General features: G+C 36.2%; 1 protein-coding gene across 1 annotated transcript in view; it reads left to right on the top strand.

Moving 5' to 3' along the window:
* The window catches only part of RecQ4 (RecQ4 helicase), a 39627-nt gene extending 16264 nt beyond the window's left edge, over window positions 1-23363 (top strand). The window contains exons 5-12 of the mRNA XM_069833505.1: window positions 2274-2543; window positions 3854-4153; window positions 8751-8868; window positions 11183-11802; window positions 13381-13540; window positions 17690-17876; window positions 19873-19999; window positions 22855-23363. Of these exons, the coding sequence (XP_069689606.1) occupies window positions 2274-2543; window positions 3854-4153; window positions 8751-8868; window positions 11183-11802; window positions 13381-13540; window positions 17690-17876; window positions 19873-19999; window positions 22855-23085 (2013 nt within the window). The 3' untranslated portion in view covers window positions 23086-23363. The remainder of the gene's footprint in view (window positions 1-2273; window positions 2544-3853; window positions 4154-8750; window positions 8869-11182; window positions 11803-13380; window positions 13541-17689; window positions 17877-19872; window positions 20000-22854) is intronic.
* Window positions 23364-27734: the final 4371 nt, after the last annotated feature.

The raw sequence follows: 27734 nt of genomic DNA, 5'->3' as shown, positions 1-27734 counted from the left end.
AGTTGCATCAGTCGCAGTATGGTTTTGTAAAAATTGACATCCCCTCATATCGTATTATGTACTGCTTACAGAATTCTGTATGCCTATAAGGATCATCTTCATTTAGGCATTGAAGTAAAGTAGGTTTTGCTGCATCCTTTGTAGGCTTGTTCGGAGTATGTAATACTCTGGGACGTTTTTTGTGTTGATGTTATAGGTGACGTGCTACAATGTCAAAATTATCTTGTATATTAACAGAATAGGCTTACCTGAATGAAGAAGATTCGCTACCAACCCATTCTGTTCAAACCTTCTGTTAAACTTATCAAGCCCCCATGTGGTGACCAGGTAGTAGAATAGTCCCACCGTGAATTCATATGCATTGCAAGAAGTGATCAAATGAACATCCAGTGCCTGGGGGTATATCTAGGCTACTCTGTCTGTGGGAGACACAAATACACAGACCTGGTCCCCCAGGTTGGGGTTTGAGCATGAGGCTAACGACCTCACCTCGTAAAAAACATATTGTTGCGAGATCTCAAGAAACTATAACCAGATTGCCTCAAGACGGAAAAGCAAATGATAAGACCAGTGGTGGCATATGCCTCTGAAACCTGGATTTTACTAGGTCTGATGAAGGAAGATTGGGTGTATTTCGGAGAAGAATTCTTAGATGCATTTTTGGGGCTGTGGAAAAAGGAGGTCAATGGAGAAGACAGTATAATTTTTAATTATATCAGTTGTACAAGGACTAATTACATTATAAATTAACACACACAAAGTCAAAATGGAGCCCTCACTTTTATATTTGTAATTAATAGAGCCTGGATGTTTAGGAATTTATTTTGGTAAAAATAGACAGGCACAGAGGCACTAAAAATAGGCAGTAAATAGGCATTTATTATTCATGGAAACAGACAATAGACAAATACTTAATAAACTATCCCATACACTGAGGGTTACACTGTTCAACATCTTTGTTAAGTGACATAAAAGATGGAATCGGTAGGGGAGAAAAGTTTACGACTTCCTGGAACCATATGTAGCCTATTGCTGGAGAATAAGATTCTCAGCAAATATTAGTGTGAGATGAATATATATTTTTAATGTGTACAACTGTTCTTTTTTGTTTTCTGATATAATCTATGTGCAGTTTATTTTAAATGCATTAAAAATATAGGAAATGTACAATAACGACGTAAAAAAAAAGGCATTTAACCTTGAAATAGGAAAAAAAAAAAAAGCTAAGTTCATCAGACTTAATAGTCACAAATGAGCAGATCACATAATACAAATGAATAATGACAGAATTACAAGAATTTTTAAAACAAAACCAGATGGCAAAACAGGAGTAGGAAGGCCTAAATTGAGATGGGAGGACAGTATCTGCCGAGACACTAAACTGCTTGGAGAAAGGAATAAGGAGAGGGTAAGGCTCTTATTAGGGAGGAATGAAAGAAGCTTCTGGGGAAGGCCATTCCTCCCTGGGCTATCGAGCCGATGATGATGATCATGATGGTATCTTGTCAAGTTAGGGGTATGACATTTGGAAAACATTTCACAAATAACTCATCATCATGACTGTATTATTGTGACTATGTTTCCATCAGTTGACAAATACAAAAACACGCTCTTCCATAGATACCATCCTATTCATTATACACTTGTTCACTAATCCAGCTTGACGAGTGCTTCTTATTACTACCACTCAGAATAACATAAACTCAAATAGCTATTGCTCTAATCAAGTAGCTACTATGCTGGTCAATGAAGAGGTGAATAACTGTTAGTGTCGACTGACTTATGGGCCACTCAGTAGATGCTAAGCACTGGCCCTCATGAGAAGAAAGGGTCCCTAAATTTCTGACATAAATCTTATGTAGTGCATTTTTCTTTTTCTCACTTTTTATTGCATTCTAAAACTGGTATACGTAAGTTTGCAAATATATGGAAGTGTCAGATTGAATATGTCTACTTATTAAAGGGCCCTCAAAAGATGAAATATGACAGTGGGAAGGCATATACTACTGGTTGTAACTATGAATTGATCAATGCAAAATAATGACCAACATCTCCCAACAATATTAGTCTACAAAAATGTATAATGCAATTTTTTAAGACCTTTAAAGTCTCACAAGGCATATGGATAATGAGATGAGATACTTTCCCACTGGGATATCTGTTCCTGAAATAGAAAACTTGAAGGGATAAAGAACATTTAACCTGTAATTTTGCATGGACTCTCTCAGCTATGGCTACTTGAAATGAAAAAATAAAGTTTCTTCTTTGTGTAGGTAACTGGAGTTGCATCATGTCTGCGAGCTGCATGCTTGCACACCAATCAGACACAACAGCAGCGCCAAACAGTGATGGACCTAGCCAAGTCCGGGAAATTGGATGTTTTACTTGTCTCCCCAGAGGCAGTTGTTTCTGGCGAAAGGACCACAGGATTTGGCAGTGTGTTGAAAGAGCTACCTGGCATTGCATTTGCTTGCATTGATGAAGCACACTGTGTTTCTCAGTGGTCACATAATTTCCGCCCTTCATATCTGGTGATATGTAAAGTAAGTATTTGTTGGCTACATACGTAAGTGTTCTGCCCATGAGCAGGTCTTTTGCTGCAAACGTAGCATTCTCCAATATTTCCTATTTTCTGATTTCCTCCTAGTTTCTGTATATGATCCACATATCTTAACGTCGTCTATCATCCAATATCTGCTTCTGCCCCGAACTCTGTTCCCGTTCACCATTCCTTCCATTGCATCCTTCAGTAGGCAGTTTCTTCTCAGCCAGTGACCCAACCAATTCCTTTTTCTTTTTCTGATTAGTTTATAAGGTCGAAATAGTAATAAGTTCTATTAAATATAATATTTGTGCCACAGATAGTTTAAGAGGTGTTTTACTTGGTATGTAAAGCCACCGGTGTGGCTCAGTTGGTTAAGGCGCTTACTTGCCAGTGTGAAGTTGCGCTCGGGCGCAGGTTCGATCCCCACTTGGGCTGATTACCTGGTTGAGTTTTTTCCGAGGTTTTCCCCAACCGTAAGGTGAATGCCAGGTAATCTATGGCAAATTCTCAGCCTCATCTCGCCAAATACCATCTTGCTATCACCAATCTCATTGACGCTAAATAACCTAGTAGTTGATACAGCGTTGTTAAATAACCAACTGAAAAAATTACTTGTTATGTAAAATTTGTTTAATCTTTTTCATATCTGTAATCCTCTAGCTTTCGTTGTGACATTCTTGATTACAGGTCTTGCTCTGAAAAGAATAATTTTTATTTGCAATTTTATTATTATTATTATTATTATTATTATTATTATTATTATTATTATAAATGTTACAGATTGCTGAAATTATTTGGTCTGGAATGTGCTTACTAACCAGAAGTTTTAACAAAATCAATGAAAACCAACTGGGATCTCGTTACAAAATTCTCTCTTCCCCCCTCGACCCTCCTGTTAAGCTTTGAGTGTAAAATATTTGTTGCAGTAGGAGTGATATTTTTTGGAAACTATTCTGTTCTTCAATAAGTATTCCCTGGTAATATCTGTAAAGTTCCTTTTTTTTTTTTTTTTTTTTTTTTTTTTTTTTTTTTTTTTTTTTTTTTTTTAAAGTTGCATATATTTCATATCTTTAGTTGGGTAGACTAATCCTTCTGTAATTATTAGAATTCTTTTCATCTCCCCTTCTTGCATATAAGCATAAGTATTGCTTTCAGCCAACTTTATGGTGGAGGTTTTCCTCTGGACTGAAAGGATCTAAAGGGTGGTATTAGATTTACCAGTTCAATTGATATAAAGTAATTAACATTTCTAATTGTCTGCTTTTGTCTTGGAAGGAATTGATATATCTTTATATCATATTTTTGCAGGTGCTACGGGAGAAACTGGGAGTGAGAACTGTGTTAGGCCTAACGGCTACAGCCACAAAGACAACGTGTAGCAGCATTGTGACTCACTTAAACATTCCAGATGGAGAGAAAGGTGTGATCAAAGATGTGCCATTACCTACCAACTTGGTGCTTTCAGCATCTCGTGATGAGCTAAAGGATCAAGCATTGATTTCATTATTGCAGAAAGAAAGGTTTAAGTCATGTGACTCTATCATTATCTACTGCACACGACGTGATGTGTGTGAGAAACTTGCCTCTCTTATCAGGACTTACCTTCAGGTATGGATATTATGTAGAATTTAAGATTAAATTATTGGAAACTAAGTGCCCAATTGTTAATTACTAGAGCCCGGATATTAGGCAAAATGCCTTTTTTAAACTGAGTGTATGTATGAAGGAACTATTAGAGATAAACACGTTTCCACACATTTAGTGACGATAGGCCCAATTTTTTTTTTTTTTTTTTCAAGGTTAAATGCCTTTTTTTACGTCGTTATTGTACATTTCCTATATTTTTAATGCATTTAAAATAAACTGCACATAGATTATATCAGAAAACAAAAAAGAACAGTTGTACACATTAAAAATATATATTCATCTCACACTAATATTTGCTGAGAATCTTATTCTCCAGCAATAGGCTACATATGGTTCCAAGAAGTCGTAAACTTTTCTCCCCTACCGATTCCATCTTTTATGTCACTTAACAAAGATGTTGAACAGTGTAACCCTCAGTGTATGGGATAGTTTATTAAGTATTTGTCTATTGTCTGTTTCCATGAATAATAAATGCCTATTTCACTGCCTATTTTTAGTGCCTCTGTGCCTGTCTATTTTTACCAAAATAAATTCCTAAACATCCAGGCTCTATTAATTACAAATATAAAAGTGAGGGCTCCATTTTGACTTTGTGTGTGTTAATTTATAATGTAATTAGTCTGTTGCATTGTAAATGTGTTTGAGTGGACTTTCAGCAACAGAGGCCAACCTTGAGATTCTCCAATCAATCTTCTTAATGTATCCAGCTGTTTACTGACAACATAAAGTCTACTATAGTCCACTGTAGTCTTTTCAGTTCTTGTTTTTCATGAGAAATAAAGAGTATTTTGATCAGTGTTCATTATAGATGCTGTTGCTAGTAGCCAGAGTTGGGGTGTAGTCAATATATACTGCAGGGCTGTGTCTTCTGCAACTGGTACTGATGATTTTAATTTACTCCTTTTGTGGTTTATGGATGGACAGTATAGAAGAATGTGTTCCAGATCTTCATCATGATTATTACATCACAGACAAGTAGGATTATCAGAAATGTGAAATCGGTGTAGGTACAATTGTGTGACAATGTGACCTGTTCTGGCTCTTGTTAAAAATGTTTGAACATGTCTGGGCAAGTTTTTGTACTTTTCTAGGTCATTTGGTTTCTTTTGAAATTTTTCCTTTGTCAGAAGAGAGCCAATTGTTGATTCATAGGTTTATAAAATGAGACTTTACTGAAGCAAAAGCACTGGATAGAGATATCTCTTGAAGAGGTCTTGGTTGAAAATATGTTGCCTGTTTTGCAATATTGTCGACTTTCTCGTTTCCAGGTATGCCACAGTGTCTAGGTATCCATTGAAATGTTATTTCCTTTTGGAGTTTTTTTAGTTTACTTAGTTAGGGTAGGTAGAAGAAAAGTACAAAAGCAAAGAATAACTTTCACGTGATGGGACAAATGTACATTTCCTGGCCACTACTGAACACAAAACAAGTATACTGAGGCTGTGGAAAACAGATTTGTGTACCTACTGCATTCCTTAAAGAGCACTTACAGGGTGATCCACGAGGATTTACCGTCCCTTATGGAGCTTATTTCCGAAGACATTTTGAGCAAAAAAGTCATATAAACATTTGTCCTAATCTCAATATTTTCAAAGTTACATTAATTTGTGTGTGGATAAGCTTCAGGGCTTCTACCGCGTTGTCTTGGTGTTATTGGCTGACGTTTCGACCGCTGTGTTGTGGTCATCTTCAGAGCAGTTGTTGGATAAGGAAATAGTCTGCCAGCTATTATATATATATATAGTAGTCTCGATGGGGGGAGTACTTGCTGTGATAGTGATAGTACTCTCCCCATCGAGACTACTATATATATAAGAGCTGGCAGACTATTTCCTTATCCAACAACTGCTCTGAAGATGACCACAACACAGCAGTCGAAATGTCAGCCAATAACACCAAGACAATGTGGTAGAAGCCCTGAAGCTTATCCACACACCATGTACACCAGCCGTGGAAGCCTACACGAACACTTACATTAATTTGTACTTGTTAGTAAAATACCTTTTTTCTTTAGTTTTAAGGGTAAAAAAAATATTACAAATAGATAATGAAGTATTCAGAAGTATCATTTCTTTAATTGGGTAGTGTTCTGAAGCTAAACATGTGTTGCTGATTGTTTTGCACAGATTTTTTTTCAATTTTTTAATTAAAAATGACATCATTCTTACGCACTTATCAAAAAATTGTTACAAATCATACGATTTTAAGAACATAATTCTTTACAGTTTAATTATGCATCCTAATGTACAGTCTTAAAGAATTTACAAAAGTGGCGTGATTTGTAACGATTGTTGTGATAAGTGCGTAAGAAAATGTAATTTTGTAGTTAAAAATGGAAAAAAAAATTCTGTACAAAGCAACTATTGAATTCACAACACATTTTTAGCTTCAGAATACTATACTAGACGGCAATTGGGAAGGCGGTTGTCTGCTTGCGTTTGCGTCGAGAGAGACAGATAGAGAGAGCAAGGCAGCGTACAACATTGCCACATCATACTTCACGTGCACGTGTAATACAAATAGCGCAGGAGAGAATTTAAATTATCAGAAGACAATAATGACCTTAGCCGTTGATTACTATAACCGTGGCATCAAACATAAACTCTTTCCTTGACTAATAATATTCTTTGCACGGTTTTCAATCCCACACCACATGCTTCTGCAGTCGTTTCTTGCGCATTGGCAATGTTGCAGTCAGTATCAAGATGGCCGGCAGCGTTCTGCTCGTCAACGTTTTTAAAATAATTATACACCTTAAAAACTATTTTCCGCGCCTGCCTTTGCAGTATTTGTCTTTTCACAGTCTCTTCTTCCATTTATTTATTTTACACACACAGTAAATGTTAGTTTTACTTATTTAGTGTATTGAAACACTCACACGTGAACAAACGAACTCTGGAAGTACTTGTTATAGACTGATTCCGATTGGTTCTACTGTACAAGCTTGTGACGTCACATGCCAAAAATGCTAAGGCCGTTTAGTTTAGCTAATTAAAGAAATGATATTCCTGAATAGTTCATTCTTCAGCTGTAATACTCTTTTGCCCTTAAAATTCAAGAATAATGGTATTTTACAAACAACTTCAAATTAGTGTAATTCTGAAAATATTGAGATTAGGACAAATGTTTATATGACTTTTTTGCTCAGAATGTCTTCGGAAATAAGCTCCGTAAGGGATGGTAAATCCTCTTGAATCAGCCTGTATGTCTCATTGGCTTGCATTGACAGACCTTCAGAACATAAGGCATAGTTAAGGCCCATTCACAATGAAAATTAAACATAAACATAACGTAAGCATAAAACCTTGTGTCTATGTTATTTAATGAAAGCATTCACAATGAATTACATAAGCATAAACTTAATCTTAATCATAAGACATTAACATGAAAGTTTGCAAACTCCAAACTTTCATGCTTATGTTTATGCGATTTGGAAACAGCACACAAGCGGAAAGCGTGTTTTCAGTTTTTGTTTAACATCTCATGGGCTTTGCCTACAGGCAATATTTGATCTATTGGCCGTGATGATAGCTAGGCGCGCAACATGGAATCATATGACGAAAAGTGGATTATTTTACATCTCCGTTTCTTTGATTTCAAGTATTGAAAGCCATATACTGATGTCATTGTAGTTATTAGAAACATAAATTGAATAGCTACATCGTCAGTCATTGTGCAATTCTCCATTTTTATGTAATAGATTTTGTAGTTTTGTTGATTCGGTATGTTTGTTTCCACACACGTGTTATGTTTACGTTATGTTTAATTTTCATTGTGAATGGGCCTTGGCTACTTAAGTTTGTGGCATATGTTTATGTACTTATGTTAATGTTTACGTTATGTTTAATTTTCATTGTGAATGGGCCTTTATATTTGAGACTAAAGGCCTATTCACAATGAAAATTAAACATAACGTAAACATAACACGTGTGTGGAAACAAACATACCGAATCAACAAAACTACAGAATCTATTACATAAAAATGGAGAATTGCACAATGACTGACGATGTAGCTATTCAATTTATGTTTCTAATAACTACAATGGCATCAGTATATGGCTTTCAATATTTGAAATCAAAGAAACGGAGATGTAAAAAATGATGGTGGATTCATCCATTGAATCAGAGAAGAATACAACAGAAGTTTATGCTTATGTAATTCATTGTGAATGCTTTCATTAAATAACATGGACACAAGGTTTTATGCCTACGTTATGTTTATGTTTAATTTTCATTGTGAATGGGCCTTAAGCATGAATGTAGAGAACTTAAAGAAATATATGGTGGTTATGTGCAACCAAGATAACAATGAAAAGTAGAGTGTTGAGCTTTGAGTGTTAATATCGTTATGATGATCAATAAAACTAAAACTCATATTTTTCAGTGTATAGAATGTTCATCTTATTTGCCTATTCTTTCATTTTTACTGCCTATTTCTCACATTTAAAATGCCTTTTTGCCTGCCATTTTTTGCCAAAATAAATGCCTGAACTTCTGGGCTCTAATAATAAGTTGTGTGTCATCTGAAAGACACTCACTTTTTATATTCACTTTTCAGGATCGCAGCAGACCTGAGGGCAATAGAAAATCTCGCAGGTTGTCATGGAATGCAGAGCCTTACCATGCTGGTCTCAGTGCAGCACGTAGGAAACAAGTTCAGAGAGCTTTCATGTCAGGTATGTATTATCTTTATCACTTCGATCGAAACTACTGCTTGACTTCGCCATTTGCACTCTTGATTTGAGCTTCAGGTAATATAGTAATAATTCATTTTTCTTGGTATTATTGTGTCTCCAACCATAATTTTATCAATTCTCCACTATTACCTTCCCCTGAGAAAATGGCTTGCCAGACAACATGGTGAAGGCGTAGACTCTTATGTCAGCCACTTCGGTAGAGAGCCGATTGGATATTTTTCTCTCACATTTAAGAATTACAGTTTAAAGACAATTTTCTGATAATTATATTACTGTTTGTATACTTCTGGAAAGAAGGCAGATCTTATAATTTTAAGACTCGTGAAAAATTGGAATGACTGGACTAGCTGTTCTTCTCTTTCAAAATATGTGTGTAGTGTGAATAGGTAAAAGAATGAATCTGCTTCTGATGTGAGGGGAAAGCTATTTTGTATTTCCTGCTTTCTCAACAAAAAAGTGATATCACATAAAGTCGAATCTATGTGCTACCATCATCATCTCCACCTTTCTAATGGGTAATAGTCCCAAAAAGAACTGTTGCAGTCTACAAAATGTTTCTTTATCCTGCTGGTCTGTATGTAATTCAAGACTACTCGAAGGATCCTTCACAGTCTAGCTGACAACCAGTCTGGCTGTGTGATTGGTGATTTTTGGTAAAACTAAACCTTTATGTAATTTCATGTAATGTTCACTTGCCTATACCTACTTTCTGTATCAGTTCACAGGAACCTAGAGCTGTACATAAACTTTAAGGTTTACCACAGTTATGACCCTATTGCAGCTGTGGCGAGAACGTGACTCACAGTGATAGCTGTGCATTTCGCTTGCTTCTAACCTCCGCCAACCCCCACCCTCTCACTCACTGGAGTCAAACTCTGTTCCATTTGTATTTGTCGCTGACCTGCGAGTGGCATATGTCTCTCTCGAAACCATGTACGAAAGTTCCAAGTAGGATGGGAGGACGCATTTTTTTGCTGTCAATATGATGAGAATATTAAATGTATGATTTGTTCACAAGTATTACGAGGAAAACGGTTGTATAACATAAAACGGCATTATACTACATGTTACTGATGAAACATTAAAAGGTTAAGTGTTATTGTTGTTATCATCATCATCATCATCATCATCTCTGTACGTCGACCCTTTTTCAGCAGATGTACGAATAATGCGGTTAGCTCTTCAATTTGAGCTCACTGATTTACTATGTGATGTCAAATGAAAGCTAGATGTAAGGACTTGACAAATGTTGAACTTTCAAATCTTTGCCAAAAAATAAATATCCGAAGCTTCGTTCTTTCACTTGCTCTGTTGAAGCCATGTTCACTACAACTTACGTTTGTGAAAAATTATTTTCAACATTTAAAATAGTAAAAACCAAATTTAGATCATGACTGACAGACAAATACCTTCGTGATCAACTACGACTGGCAGTAAGTGACATAATTCCTGATTTTGAAACTTTGTCACAGAGACATTCTGAAGACAGTTAATTTTAGGTTGTGATATTATTCATTTATTGTTCATTTCTTTCTTCGTTACACGTACTAAACATTAGTTTGTAGCCTTGTACTGTATAAAATTATATTTAAGTGCTTGACATAAGGAAAATGAAAATCCGTTAATAAGTCAGACATTTGCTTCACTTCCCCTTTGGGTGTCCGCCTCCCTCCATAGGTGCTATGCACGTTGCAGGTTACACAGTGGCTCAGCACACAATTACATTTTCGCCACCGCTGCCCTATTGGAATAGCTTTGATTCTCATCAAGTTATCTGATGTAGCCCTCTCTAAGACATATGTGTTTTCTTTATTATGTGTATCGTGTACTGTTTGAAGTAATGGTGGTGGTGGTGGTGGTAGATGCAGTGGCAGTGATGGCAGCGGTGGCATAGCTGAAGTGATGTGGTCAAAAATCATAATGATGACAATGATGATGGTAGTAATGGCTTGATGAAATTATAGCAGGTGAAATGATAGTATTCTAAGAAAACCTATTACAACGTAATCTTCATTCTACATATTCCATATGAACCCACTAATACTTGAACTCCAATATAGAAAGGCAATGCTTTAACGGTTTGGCCAGTAATATCATCCTTTCAAATCGTAGACCATATGTTCTGTTGTAAGTTCTCAGAGCAGCATTTTGATTGTTTCTATCTTTGTATGTATTTTAAGTTTCTTTAGGAATTGTACTCGAATTCATGCTAGCCATATGATCTTTCCCAGTTAATTTCACACCAGTAGCATAGTTTAGAATAGATTTAATTTTGTTTCTTATTTTGATGCAGGTCAACTTCGTATTGTGGTGGCTACCGTTGCGTTTGGGATGGGAATCAACAAGCAGAACATACGAGCTGTGATCCATTACAACATGCCTCGCAACTTTGAGAGCTATGTCCAGGAAGTTGGTCGTGCTGGCCGCGATGGACTTGAAGCACATTGCCACCTCTTTTTAGATTCAGAGGGCGGAGATCTGAATGAACTTCGTCGCCATATCTATGCCAACTCAGTAGACAGACACATAATTCGCAAACTCCTGCAGCGAGTATTTGTTCCTTGCAAATGTGTGCGGATTGCTGAGTTGCTTGAAGATGTAAATTTTAACGAGAATGTAGAAGAAAAGGAGACTGCACTGGGTGAAAGTGTTGCAGACAGAACACTAGATGTAGAAGGAAGCACAGAGGCGAAGTGTGTAAAGAACCGTGTGAGTTGTCCTGGCCATGAGGTTGCTTTTTCTGTGGATGAGACAGTGAAGGCACTGGACCTGCCAGAGGAGAATATATCTACAATGCTCTGTTACCTGGAGCTACACAAAAAGAGGTGGATCAAGGTCATGCCGCCAGTGTATACCATGTGCAAAATTGTAAGCTATAAGGGACCAAAGGCTCTCAAAGCAGCTGCCAAACTTGTAAGTTATGTTTTACAGAATACTTTCTTACTTTTAATGACATGATATTTTTCATTGATTTAAATAGGGGAAGTGAAAATTATGTCATTTACCAGTTATGTACTGACTGGAACTCATGTTGTAAAGTGCACAGCGATTAGCACTGTGAAAAAACCAAGGGTGCTATTCATAGACATTTTGCTAGCCCGCACTACGAGCATGCTAAACTAGCCCCGGCTATCGACTGGTTACTTGAACAGGATCCATATCATGTCATGTCGCTAACACTGGTTTATGAATGCGAAAAATGTTAGTTCGCTGATCATCCACCGGAAGCCCGTGCTAAGAATGTCTATGAATACGGCCCTAAAGCTTTAAATATTTCTAAATTTTTGCTGTTTTCTTTTTTACAAATCTTATAAACATATTTCTTGATATCCTAGCACTATAAACTATTGGCTATTCATGTAATAATTGTTACATAGTTAACATTATTTGAAGGGCTTTGCCATTGGACTAAAAAAATAGTTAATATTCCCTCTCAGCTCTTACAATCTTATTTTGCCAACGAATTTAAGTATGTTTATTATCAGGGAGCCAATAATATTTTATCACAGATACTTCAGTTTCGACAAACTAGTTTGTTACTTAAATCCCGATTGTAAGAATGTAGTTACATAGTCTGGCCTCGTTGAAAGGTATCAGTTTACCCAACCATGCTCTGTAGTCATCATGGGATCTCACAGATAGTTCGAGAAATTTAGTTTTTAGCTCTTATATAGTGGAAATCTATTTGTCATCAATAATTCAAGTCAGGTTGCAAGAGTATGTTATTATGGACAAACTGGTTAAGGGGTAGATTTTCTTGAAATATTTTTGGTCAAGTATTCACAAGTAAGAGAAAAAAAATTGTACTGTTTTTTTCCTTGCTCCTTATTCTCTTATATCAGAGAGTAATTTCACATAGAATAAAAATTAAAAATTAATTAACCGTGATGATGTTCGGGAAGAAGAAAATGATTACTAATCATGTTTATAATACAAACAGCATGTACATCAACAACACACATACATTTAAATAAATTACATTTTCACCAAATGAAATATGTTTCATGTCATCTATTTTTTTTTTTTTTTTTGCCATAGTGGACGAAATAGCCAGTGGACGAAAACATAATGGATGAAGCATGAAAATAGACAAATGTCAGTGGACGAAACATAGTGGACCAAAGGCCCTATAACTTTATAGTGTATTGAATGAAAATTTAGTGACACTACTGAGTATTATGAGTAAAACTATAAAATGAAGGAGGGAAGTAGGCTTAGTTTCATAATTGCATGTGTGTAGTTTTATTTTATGAAATAAAATCTACAGAAAATGAAATAAAAACAGTTCAAATGAATGTTTTTTTCTGCAACTTATATTACATATTTATAGCAAGACTGCATGCGTATTTATTGATTTAATACAGCATTATCTTCCAAGATCGTAATGTTAAGTAATTCGTGTCTTTTTATCATTGTTAAGATACATACTTTCACTCACTCAAAATGGAAAGAGTTTAAAATTGTGTTGACACTTTAATTTCCTCTGTACAGAGCCCACCATTAGCCATGGCTATTGCGTTAGACCAGAAGCGTGGAATATCACATGACTGCAGCAATAAAATTGAATTTCCAGTGGTGGATATTGCAGCAGCCATTGGCTGGGACAGTGGTATTGTCAAGAGACACCTCAAGAATCTTGAATGGAACAAAGGTTGGTGCATCACTAATTCATCTTTCAAGTTTACTGCATTAAGTTCCGAAAGAAAAACGAAGCTCTCTGCTGCATTAAATATACAGTACATTTACCTTTAATTTTTATATAACCATTTGTTAGTGAAATACCGTATTCACCTGCATAATGGACACCCCCTGCATAATGGATGCACCCCAATTTTTCGCGTTAAAATAAAAAAAAATTCCCCATATAATAGACGCATAGAGGAATATGAATCTGTGGCAAATGATAGCAATGATGCTGAACCTGACAGTGAATGAGGTAAGGTTAGTGTTAATAATAACAATGTTATTAGTTACGGTAATAATAACAATAAAGTGTCTTGTCTTATTGTCGCTGTATTCTTTGTTACAAGTTAATCTGTTTATACAACCGCTGCTATCGATCATCCTAATTGCAACACAGTTGATATATAAATTATTCATGGCCCATATATCATTATGTATTCTATCGATTTCAGTATTCGAGCTGGTGCACCTTTAATACTTCCCCCCCTCCCCCCCCCCACTAAAATATTTTCCTCGCATAAAGGATGCACCCTAGTTTTTTGTTATAAAATCGGGGGGAAAAAAGTGTGTTTATTAGGCAGGTAAATACTATTCAAAACAAACAGTAATTTATATGAACTCTTCGGGGATATCCTGTTAGTATAATCATTCAGTTGTCTCAATCCTTTCTACCATAGGTGCTGTGTATCATAATAATTGAGGCATTGCAAATATTAGGGAAGAACTCTAAAAGACAAATTTCGAGATTCTTTGTCAAGTTCACTCCTAATATCTGCAGCACCTCAAATTGTCAATGATAAATGAGATGGTTTGGAATGACATGTGTTAGACTAATTTGTAGGAAAAGGAAACTACAATAATCAGATGTAATAGATCAATTATTGATCAGATATTTTGTATTCGATAGATAATGGAGAAAAAATGGGAGTATAAGGATACAGTGCATCGGTTATGCATAAATTTCAAAAAGGCATATGACTCGGTTAAGACAGAAGTTTTATATGATATTCTTATTGAATTTGGTATTCCCAAGAAACTAGTTCGATTAATTAAAATGTGTCTCAGTGAAACGTACAGCAGAGTCCGTATAGGTCAGTTTCTGTCAGATGCGTTTCCAATTCACTGTGGGCTAAAACAAGGAGATGCACTATCACTTTTACTTTTTAACTTTGCTCTAGAGTATGCCATTAGGAAAGTCCAGGGTAACAGAGAAGGTATGAAATTGAACAAGTTACATCAGCTGCTTGTCTATGCGGATGACGTGAATATGTTAGGAGAAAATCAACAAACGATTAGGGAAAGTACGGGAATTTTACTTAAACAAGTAAAGAGATAGGTTTGGAAGTAAATCCCGAAAACACAAAGTATATGATTATGTCTCGTGACGAGAATATTGTACGAAATGGAAATATAAAAATTGGAAATTTATCCTTTGAAGAGGTAGAAAAATTCAAATACCTGAGAGCAACAGTAACAAATATAAATGATACTTGGGAGGAAATTAAACACAATAAATATGGGAAATGCCTGTTATTATTGAGAAGCTTTTATCATCCAGTCTGTTGTCAAAAAATCTGAAAGTTAGAATTTATAAAACAGTTATATTACCAGTTGTTCTTTATGGTTGTGAAACTTGGACTCTCACTTTGAGAGACGAACATAGGTTAAGGGCGTTTGAGAATAAGGTGCTTAGGAAAATATTTGGGGCTAAGAGGGATGAAGTTACAGGAGAATGGAGAAAGTTACACAACACAGAACTGCACGCATTGTATTCTTCACCTGACATAATTAGGAACATTAAATCCAGATGTTTGAGATGGGCAGGGCATGTAGCACATATGGGCAAATCCAGAAATACATATAGAGTGTCAGTTGGGAGGCCGGAGGGAAAAATATCTTTGAGGAGGCCGAGACGTAGATGGGAAGATAATATTAAAATGGATTTGAGGGAGGTGGGATATGATGATGGAGGCTGGATTAATCTTGCTCAGGATAGGGACCGATGGCGGGCTTATGTGAGGGCAGCAATGAACCTTCGGGTTCCTTAAAAGCCAGTAAGTACAATAATCAGATATTGCCTTACATGAAAAATGCAAGTAGCAATCAGAATACAAGAAAATGACATACACGAAGGTCATTAACAGTTCGCCAATAGAAATTAATATGACAAAAGACAGAATGTTGATAATAATAGTAATGGGGAATGCTGCTATTTGCAATGTCATGCTCTGGCCCTATATGTTCCTTGTGCTTTACTAAAGATGTCAGAAGTGGAATCTTTCTCTGCGACCACCATATGTGCATTTGACTTTTAGCCCTGATAGGTTAAGATGAGATGATGCTTTTCAATTTGAAAATGAAAAGAGACATGCAAAAATGTGATTATAGTAGTAACTGTATTAGTTACAGCATTAAAATGTACAGTGAGAAAACTTAAACCTTTACTTAGCACATTTATAGATACAGTACATATTCAATTAGTAGCAATTTATTACACCCTCTGTCCCATAATAATTGTCCGGTACGCTTTTATTTCTTGTCCCATAAGAATTGTCCGATGTCCATAATTTTACACTGGCGTTTACATAGGAGCAAAATGAAACACACGAATGAGTAATACAACTGTATTACTCCAGAATCAGTACAAAATTGTCACTAATTTGGTATTCCGCTCAATTAGCAAAAGAAAAACATTATTAATCCGGGATCTGTATAAATTGGCCAATCATTCAACCAAAAAAAGAACATGAATACTACTTGTACAACTTTATGACTCCAGGATCAGTACAAATTGGCTAGTCATTGAGCCGAAAATGAATACTCCTAGGATTGCAACTTTATTAACTCCAGGAGTAGTACAAATTGACCAAGAAGTGAAACAAAGAAAAACAATCTCCTATGAGTAAAGACGATAAAACTGCCTGTTAGACCGGGAAGGTTGTCATTCCAACAGTTTGCCTAGAACCACAGACCTATTGCTGCAGTGCTACTGTAGCCTCGTCGTAAATGTTCCGAGGACACTCCAAGCGAGGTAGCAGGATGTTAAGGTGGTCCAGGTGCCTCTTTTGCATATGGGGAATCTTCTTGTTGTTCCCGTCATTGACTTTCATTATTTCAATGAGATTGGACTGCAAAGTGTTGAAGACGTTGTTGTGCTTGTTGTGTGTGAGTTGAGAGAAAGCTGTTTCAATGACGGCGATCAACTCCTGAATAGTTTGTGGAGCTGACTGATGCTGGAGGGACTGAATTGCCCGGAAGTACCCCAGATCTGAAACATTCATATCCAGACTGTTTGGCGGTTGGCACACGAGTTCCAAAGTAATTCCACTGGCTGCTGCAGCGTCCATCCAGGTGCGGTCATTGGGAGCGATATGCGGACGCGCATTGTCCTACTGAATTGACACTTGAATTCTCCCTGTGCGCAGTCCAGGAGGCCATTTTGCATTTATTGCTGGGATTAATTTGGTGATGAGGATGGATCCACTTTCCAAAGATTGCCGCCCCCATTGCCATATGCAGCGTGCTGATCTTTTACTGGCATGACATTTCTCGGCCGCACCTGTTATGGCACCTTTCTTCACTACGTCAGCCGTAGACTAGTGTTTTTCAACAAAAACTCCTATACCACCTGCCGTTCACTGTCTGTAAGGTTCTTGCTACCCCTGTCACTCACTACCGCCATTCGTGTTCCCAGGATGTCCATGTTTGTTCAAACGTACGTACTCACTGCAGGAGTATGCTCTACTAACGATTTCCAGCTTGCTTTGCTACTCTGGTTTGCATATAGTGCCATACCGGTGAGTTGAAAACCAATACCCACTTTCGGTAATCTTCTGGGTGGTGTGTGTTGCTTGTCTCAATAAGATCAGGTTATTGCTCTGCATAACCTTGTGCACTGATCTACTGCGCTTCTCCTCATGCGTGCACTTCTCGTTTGCTCCGTCGTCTGTAATTACTGTAATACCATTTTGGCGTACCGGACAATTATTATGGGACAGAGGGAGTAATAAGGGTTCGTAAGGATTTGTTGGTTTATGTCTAGCTCTTTATTGCATGTCTATTCTTATTTACCACTGAAGTGTTTTATCTATGATCTTTGGAAACTTTATTGTTACAGTGAATGAAAAATGGCGTCGCACTGGAATCACAGTGGAGTTATTTGACTTGGGATTCCGTGTATTGGCACCTGGCAACTTATCCCCATCAGAACTGGATGAGGCATTGGATACACTCCATGGCCACGTGGAGAGTCAAGAGAAATCTTGCCTGAACCAACTAAGAACTATGTTTAATGCTCTTACCAGGTCAGGGGATACACAAGAGATACTATAGGTTGCAGTAGTCATTAATAAACCTCCCTTTCTGTACCAATAAATTTTTCTTATATAGTAACATATAGGGGACACTGAAATATTTGAGAAAATTACACATATTCTTTGATTTATACTGAAACAAGGGAGTTCAACACAAAGTATCCGTCATACTCAATTTTGGAGACGAGTGTTTGGTTCTGACCATGTCAATCAAGATTTACCAGCATTTCCATCTCCAAAAAATACAGAATAAGCCTGAATTTTAATACGATGAAAGAGTAATGGAACGGAGAAAAATTCTCTCCGGCACCGGGATTTGAACCCTGGTTTTCAGCTCTACGTGCTGATGCTTTATCCACTAAGCCACACCGGATACCCATCCCGGTGTGGCTTAGTGGATAAAGCATCAGCACGTAGAGCTGAAAACCCGGGTTCAAATCCCGGTGCCGGAGAGAATTTTTCTCCATTTCATTACTCTTTCATCATATGATGACACAGAATATCTGCATGGAAATATCATATGTACTTCGGTACATTAAAATAATATAACTGAATTATAATGTTTGTTTTGCTAAGGAAAATGGTAATGCAAGGAGTGTTTAATGATGTAATGATGCATTTCCCAGTTAACTTACAGATATTTCATTTTATTTAGTGTTCTGCCCAAGGGCAGGTCTTTCACTGCAAACCCAGCTTTCTCCAGTCTTTCCTATTTTCTGCCTTCCTTTTTGTCTCATATGATCCATATAGTCCGCCAAGTTAGCTCTGTGATAGCATGTCTGCCTCCAGACTAGCCGGCCCTGGTTCAATTCCCAGCGGGGTCAGAAATTTTCATGTAAAATTTCTACCTCGGGACTAGGAGAGATGGCGGTGCACAACTTCTAATCATAGATTGTGCACCAATATGCCTGGGTTAAATCCCAAATCTCTCCGCAGTGCATATGAAGAGAAGGCATATGTCACTGTTGATAGTGATTCATCTGTCAGATGGGGACATTAAGCCTGGCGGCCACATTGGTGCTATTCAATAGGAGTAGGCTACGTGCCAGCACCAGGTTTCCCCTTCTCCCTTCCTCATCTTCATCATCATCACTCATTCCAGACACTCCACAGATACACATCATGTACAGTGTGACCTGCCGAAGTGGTGTACAACTAGAAAATGGGTCACAGTTCTGCCATCTATCCGCAGTGTGCAGAACCCGAATCACGCAAGTGAAGTGAATGGGCATTGGACACACACACACACACACACACATGATCCATATATCTTAATGTCGCCTATCATCTGATATCTTTTTTTGCCCCGAACTCTTCTCCCATTCACCATTCCTTCAATAGGCAGTTTCTTCTCAGCCAGTGTCCCAACCAATTCCTTTTCCTCTTCCTGATCAATTTCAGCATCATTCTTTCTTCATCCACTCTTTCCAGCACAGCTTCATTTCTTATTCTGTCTGTCCACTTCACACGCTCCATTTTTTTCCAAATCCACATTTCAAATGCTTCTATTCGCTTTGTCATAATGTCCATGTTTCTGCCCCATACAATGCCACACTCCATACAAAGCACTTCACTAGTTTCTTCCTTAGTTCGATAGTACAGATATGTGGACTTATTAATTTATGTTAGGCTCCTACTTTATGTTTTATTGATTTCAATTAAACACTACTCTCACGAGTCGTTCTCCCCTCCCCCACCTGCTTTCTCTCCTCTTTCTAACAATCATTTTCGTCTCCATCATCATTTTCTTCTTCTCCTCCTCCTCCTCATTGTCAACAATTTAATCAAATAAAGCTAATAAAACCTGATATACTATATATTATGTATTCAGTGTTATCTGAATATTCGTATATTTCATGTGTAAGGTGGTGTATAACTTAAAATTTATATTATCAGTTTTCCATAATACATTGTAAATCTACTTTCTTCTGTAATTTCAGTAGTGTTACTTGAAGTTTCAATAATTTAAATATTCTGCATTTTTCAGTGTATCATACTCAGACCATTTGGAATGTGCTGAAGACGTTGATATGGAACGCAGTGAGAAATTGAAGATTATGATACGAAAATATTTTGATCAGGAGCAGATCACTTTGGAAGAAGATGCAGAAGAGGTATTTTATAACTTTACTATGTTATATGTTCAAGCAGTGTTCTTTTTTCCTTTGTCATGCTATTCGTATGGGATTACCTAGACATTACACAGTGTGTGTATGCATGCATATGCTTGAATGAATGAGCATGCATTTAAATTTGCGTGTTTTTCCTTCCCCTCCCCCTCCCCATAACAACTTAATTACTCGTGTTGTTGATGAAACTTGAGGAGACCATATTAATTACCATTGATATATGCCCAAATGTTGTTCTATCAGGGGCAGTGCTGTAATTTGGCTGGTACAGGCTGTTATGCCATACTGCCTAAAAACTGAGCATCGGTGTACCAGCAAAGGTACAGGAATTTTCTTCACTTCATTATTTGGGCACTGTGCTAATCACAGGTTAAAAACTAGCAGTCGATGACACAAGAGACAAGGTTCAAGGTCTTACTCATTTTTATTTCTTTTTTTTTTCCGACAAAACTTATTCTGTCTATATTTTGTCTTCTAAAAATAAAGTATTTTAATTATGGTGTTATTTTACCTGATTAACTAGATATTATTTTCATCGTCATCTGAATTCTAGTCAATTCATCATTTTAATTATGGTGTTATTTTACCTAATTAACTAGATATTATTTTCATCGTCATCTGAATTCTAGTCAATTCATCATTTTAATTATGGTGTTAATTTACCTGATTAGCTAGATGTTATTTCCACCATCTGAGTTATGAATTCTAGTCAATTAAGCATTTTAATTATGCTGTTATTTTATCTGATTAACTAGATGATCGAAATAGTTTCGAAAGTAATCAGTCAAGTAAAATAACTTCATAATTAAAGTGTTAACACAGTGAAGTCGTTATTTATTTAATCTAAATAAGTTATTATATCATCAGTGAAGCTACAATTAGTGAAAGACCGTTAATTGCATTATACAGGGTGATTCACGAAGACTTACTGTTGCTGACAGAGCTTATTTCCGAAGATAGTTTGAGCAAAAAATGTCAAACATTTGTCCTAATCTCAATATTTTCAGAATTACATTAATTTGAAGTTATTTGTAAAATACCATTATTCCTTAGTTTTAAGGGTTAAAGAATATTACAGATAAAGAATTTACTATTCAGAAGTATTATTTCTTTAATTACCTAGTATTCTGAAGCTAAAAATATGTTGTGAATTCCAGAGTTGCTTCGTACAGAACTTTTTTTCGATTTTTAACAAAAAAAAATTAAATTTTCTTATGCATTTATCACAATTGTTACAAATCACGCCAATCTTGTAAATTATTTAAGACTGTACATTAGGATTCATGTCCCGTGCCATGGCATCATGGTCTAAGGCATCCTGCCTAGGACTCGCGTTACGGTATGCGCTCTGGTTCGAGTCCTCATGGGGGAAGAAATTTTCTCATGAAATTTTGGCCAGTGTATGGGACCGGTGCCCACCCAGCATCGTGATGCACTTGGGGAGCTACAGTACGTAGCGAAATCCAGTTGCGAATGCCAGCTGTAATGGCTGGGGGAATCATCGTGCTAACCACGCGATACCTCCATTCTGGTTGGATGATCGTCCACCTCTGCTTCGGCATGTGGGCGTGAGGCCAGCCAGCCGGCTGGTCAGCTAGGCCCTTCAAGGGCTGTAGCACCACGGATTATTATTGTTATTGTTATTATTATTATTATTATTATTATTATTATTCATAATTTAACTGTAAAGAATTAAGTTCTTAAAGTCATAAGACTTGTAACAGTGACAGTAGTGCCATTTTTTAATTTCTTTTGAGATGACTCTAGTGTATATTAGTGGTTTTAAACCAAACCCTTAACTCTATTAAATATAGAATATAATCTAAATTTAACAGAAGAAATACTGAAATCAGAAATAAACACTGAAATACTGAAACAGTTGTCTTTAGAGACAATTAATATTAGGTACCCTCCACAAAACTGGCTTCATTTATACACCGACGGATCCTTGATCTCCAGAGGAACAAGGTGCCGGTGCATGTGTTATGTGCTGTCTCTTCTTCCTTTATAGATCTCTTGGATATGGAACAACAAGTTTTGATGGTGAAATCATTGCAATAAGTGAAAGTCTCAGGAATCTTCTATGCCACATCAATAAATTTAAGAATGCAGTTATATTGTCAGACTCCAAAGCAGCTATTCTATCAATCGTCTCTAAACACACACCTTCATCTCAAACAGCAGAAATAACTAAAATGCTCTCTCAATTAATATCACTCAATAAAAGAATTGTATTCCAATGGATACCATCCCATTGTGGAATCCTGGGAAACGAGAATGCTGATGCTTTAGCAAAGAAGGGCAGCACTGCTACTTACAGACCTGTTACTAAATCTACGTATTACTTTGTGAAGAGATTTATTAAATCTACATACTTAGACTTTAAGAAACAAAATTTGATAACTCAATCCCAAGGGAAAAAATGGAACTCCCTTCATCAAAATCCACAGTTAATTCCCGATTTACCACGAAAATCGTCTGTAGCTGCATTTAGATTGGCAACAGGCCATGATTGTTTGGCCAAACACCTGCATAGAATTGGAATATATCAGTCCCCTAACTGCCCATTGTGCAACTCAAACCAAGAAATGGATTCGGAACACCTCAAAATCTGTGCTTCAGTGGCTGGTCATGATAATATCTTTGAAAAATATTGGAGTGCAAGAGGTCAAATGACTTTATTGTCAAACGCCTGGCATTAGAAAACAACATATTAGTGGTTTTGGCGTTTAAACATTCAAAATTAAATTAACACTATTTTCAATGAAGGCATATTATTATTACTAACTTTAAATTCAGGCAGTTACAACCAATTTTAAACTTTCTTTCGCTTCTTGCAGGGAACATTGACCAGTGAAGAGCAGGTGGCAGCAGATGTGCGTAACTTGGTGTGTATGTACCGTGATACAAACTTCACTGGGCGAGCAGTTGCTAGAATTTTTCATGGTATTGCTAGTCCATGCTACCCAGCCCAAATATGGGGGCGATGCCGCTTTTGGCGGGCACATCTTGATTCTGACTTCAAGTTGATATGTAAAGTAGCATCTAGAGAGATATTACATCTAAGATGAACTTGATTTTAGCTAATTATATTGAACTATTTGCATAGATGATGCACCATATGAATAATGATTACTAGTATTATACCAATACAGATCAAAGTACCGTAATACCAATTTATACAGAATTTTAAAACCTATTTAATTTTTGTGTGTACAGGTAATGTGTCAATTTCTCTCATCTCTAACATCATTTTGATTTTCATGCGACTCATTTTCTTCTGCAGAGCATTCCAGCGATAAGTACAGGTTTATTCTTCAGCTGTAGCACAGTGCTTGAGCGACCACCGGCAACTGACCCTTAAACTCATGGCGCTTCACTGAATTAAAACTTACATGCATACATACTAACCATAATATGTTGTATTTAACATTAATTATTATGTCATATTTTGTACTCACCCTCATCACAGTAGCTGCTGGAAGTGCTGACTATTTTGCACTATACAGAATTCACATTTCTGTAAAAAACCATCGTTCACATTTATGAGCTCCACTGCACTAATTTATCTAATTGCATCTCGAATATTATCTTTCAGTTGTTCAATTGTACGAGGATTACTTGCATACATTCTGTTTTTAGTGATTCCCATACTTCTTGGAGTAGACTATTCTGATTTGTATACTGTCATGAGGGTTAGTACAAAATTCTGTAATTAATATAACATAAATAATGTTAAATACAACATATTATGGTAAGTAAGTATGCATGAAAGTTTTAATTCACTGAAGCGCTGTTTAACAGCTCGGTTGCCAACGGTCGCTCAAGCACCGTGCCACCCAGTGGCTGACAAATAAACTGATACTTATTGCTGGAATGCTCTGTAGTTTTCTTTTCACACAGTGTTATTCACATCTCCATTTCAGTTTCTCTTTTCTTTGTCTTCTTTTTCTACCCTTTGATCTGTATTTTTGTATTCTTTTTATGTATCCGTGTGATTTTAATCTCAATAATGTCCTGCTTTATGTTTCGCATACGATTTACTGTATTTCATTGTAGGTTTTATTCTTCTTCCCTCATTACTTATTCTTTTCATTCTAGACACATTATGGGATGTGTACAATGTGTCCAGTCTGACAGCAAAGTATTCTGTCTTAATTTTTTTTAATCATTTCCATACTTTAGGTCTGTAAAACAGAATATTCGTGACTATGATGATGTACAGTTTTATTTTATGAGTGATAACTGATAATATTGTTTTCAAATGTATGTGGGCTATTCCATATGAATCGATCAGTAAAAAACCTCGCATTTTTTTAATACTCTAATTTTTTCCCTATTTATACAAGGTGCTGAGGAGAGTGCATTTTCAAAAATATACTACCGAAAGACAAACGGTTTTCGTATTATTGAGCGACAAATTTAGCGTATTTTATAAAAACAAGCCTCTTTCAGCGCTCAGAACTTTGGAACCATTTACTGCAGAACATTGAACGGGAGCACATTTTGAAGCTGACATTTGGTAGGTTATGATAAGAAGTAATACTTATTTTTATTGTTTACAGAGAGACAGATAATCTGATTTTGCTTACTTTTAGGGTTTTTGCCCATTTGTAAAAATGTAAAAAATATTGAGAAAAAACCTTGCATTATTAAGAGGGATTAGGCATTGTTTGCTTAGTGGCTCGGCAATAAGTTTCGAGGGTATTAAATAAATTATTTTCACACGCCTAGACTTGAACGGTGCAGTACCCCACACACTGGCCGAGAGTTGAAGATAAGCGAGCATTGGGCGCCATTTTATTCCTGTGTTTATGAAAACTTGTGATAAAGCTAGCCCAGCCATGACTGCTAGACGACACATCATGTGTTTGTCTCCTGGCCTTGCTTGTCTCGACTACCTACAGTCAGCTGGTTAGTTGACGCACGTACTATTTATTTTCTTTATTTGATATTTTCAATACTTTCTTATCAACGGTGCACCAGTAAAAAATATGTGTTTATTGTACTTTCAATGCGGAATCTAACCATATGTTTTAAAAATATTTTTTTCGTGGGCAAAGGCGTCTTAATGAAGAAAAATCTAAATTTCTCCATTTCCATAAAAAGTATGAAAAACTGTTTACATGTCAATATAAACTTTAATTTCTCAGCATCAAAATAAACCATGATTTTGATCATTGGGTGAAAGGGTTTCAGAGCCAGAACAGTTTAAAGTTGCTAATTTTATGAAAATACGATAAATTTAAATATTTTTAATTTAAACACTATCAAGTTCTGATGCCTCAAACTTTGCACAAAGCATTGTATCACAGTTGTCAACGGACAGAAAAAGTTTCATTGTATTTAAAAATTGCAAGGTCCATTTTCTCTAGTACATTTCGGTCGATTTGAGATGGAATAGCCCATATATACATTGTGTCTGGGATGAAGACTACTAATAAGGAAGTTTTATAACTCAACAACCAACAAATTTATCAAAATTCCGTTTGCTGCAAAAGACAGAAAAACTGGCGTAATTTTTATGGTGGTAATACTGTAATTCCATTCCACGTGATTTCCACTATGCTCAATTTTGTTAAGCTTTATGTTAGCGACGCTGTTATTCCATTCATTGTTGCTGACATTTCCACGTTGATACATCTGCTGAGCCACACTAGGTGCACATATGGAGATTTATTGATTAATGATTTTTACCATACAAACTTGGCGAGTTGCTCTGTCTTTTACAGCATACGCATTTAGATAAATTTGCTGGTTGCCGAGTTATAAAACTTTATTTTCGGCAGTGTTCATCCTGGACACTATTTACGTTGTTGTGACATTCAAATGTGGGTAAGGATTTGAAATTAAGACTGTACAGAAAATATTTGTTTTGTATTTATTGAAGACTATAACTGAAGCTCTAAATGCGTGCTTGTATGATAGTCTGAATATGTCGTTTTTGCACAGGATCACATTTATAAGTCAGTCTGTGCTCTTGAGATTGTTTGACAATCGATCTGCTTGTGGATGTGATTCTTGAGTTGTAAGGTAATGAAGAAGCCAGCTAACCATATGCCAATTTCGCTGAGTGGACCAGTTCCACAATTGAGAATGAAGTAAACTAAGCTAGGGTTGTGATTCTGTATTATATGAATGTATATTTCTTGTATCGAACGGTTTAAACGGTTTATAATAACGACTTTTAGTAATTCATGTGTAAAAGTAGATTTTTATTAAATGTGAGTTCATGAATGTGTATATGAGTAAGTGTACATCATCCTTAAAATTACTTTAAGAAAGGTATTTGGTGTAGATTCTGTAAGGGAAGTATTGCCAAGTTTTACTTTTTTTACAATATTTTGGTCTCTGTGGGGATTATATATTGCATTACACAGTTGCAGACTATTAGGCCTGTGACACACTTGAGTTTTCGCTAGCGAGAAATGTGTTGCGAGAAAGAGGCGAAGAGCCTTCCACCACACACTTGGCGAGTTCTCGCTATCACAGATCACACCTCGCTATGATCATCTATGCACTGCCTTCATGTAGAAAGCATTATTCTCATTACAGTAATCACTCGTTGGGGGAAATATTATACGTTATGTATTTACGTATATTGTCGTACTTAAATATATAACCTGTAAGTATATTGTCGTACTTTACAAATTAAGTACGAACGCTGTGTTGAATATGAGTATTCAGATGATGAGGAAATGGAGTTACATGAACATATTTTATTAATGAAAAGAAAATGTAGGCCTAAAATTAAAGCCGGAAACATCTGAAAATCACATTGTATCTTACGAAAATAAGGGCGAATTTTGGACACTGGTTTCGATTTGAATGATGATACGTTTAGGCATTATTTCAGATTGAATGGACCACAATTTTTTGCCATTCATGATATGATAGAGGATTCTTTGCTATGTTCTGATTAAAATTTTGTAAACTGTTAAGACATATAGATACATTATTTCAAATGTTTAATTAATACTATTAAATCTCATCAAAATAAAATATAGTACTATTTATTTTCAGATAATCTGATATTTATCTCCAGATTTCTTCTTTAAGTTTCGTGTTTTTTAATTTTTCATCCCGTGTAGATATCATATAAATAGGCCTACGGGTGACATTGTACAAGTTCGATAAGTTTCTGACTGCAATTGTCAGCAATCTTTCCTCATTTTCAAATAAAAACAATACAAATCATCGCCACCTGTGATATCTTTTTCTACATTCAAACGTTATAAAGAGTATAAATGTCAAACATCTTCGATAAATGTGTCAAGAAAATTCGCTGAGCTACCAATTCCAGCAAGAAACTCGCGCGAGGTTTTTGCCTTGAACGAGAATTTCTTCCAGTGTGTGGACGTCCATTTGAATCCATGTTATCAATTTTTTAATTTTCTCGCAACACATTTCTCGCTGGCGAAAACTCTGCAAGTGTGTTACGGGCCTTAAGAGAAGGTTAGTAACATTTTAATAGTGATTGTGGATGATCGTCTTGTGATTGGAGTACTTGAATGATTGTTTCAGTCTTTACCCTTTCACGGATTAGCAACAACTGTCATTCCTAAAGTAATTTTATTTAAGAATTATCCTACAAAAATTGTACAGAAATTCCTAATTTAGGGACATGTTTGTAAGTTAAACGAAGTTAATAAAATAAGTAGATTCCTGTGCCAAGGATATCAATTTTTTTAATGTCATGACATTTTCATTCATTTTTAAT

This window comes from Periplaneta americana, chromosome 1 (genome assembly GCF_040183065.1).
Source record: "Periplaneta americana isolate PAMFEO1 chromosome 1, P.americana_PAMFEO1_priV1, whole genome shotgun sequence".
NCBI lineage: Eukaryota > Metazoa > Arthropoda > Insecta > Blattodea > Blattidae > Periplaneta > Periplaneta americana.
Note: the sequence above shows the minus strand (reverse complement) of the source record. Positions and strands in the feature narration are given on the sequence as shown.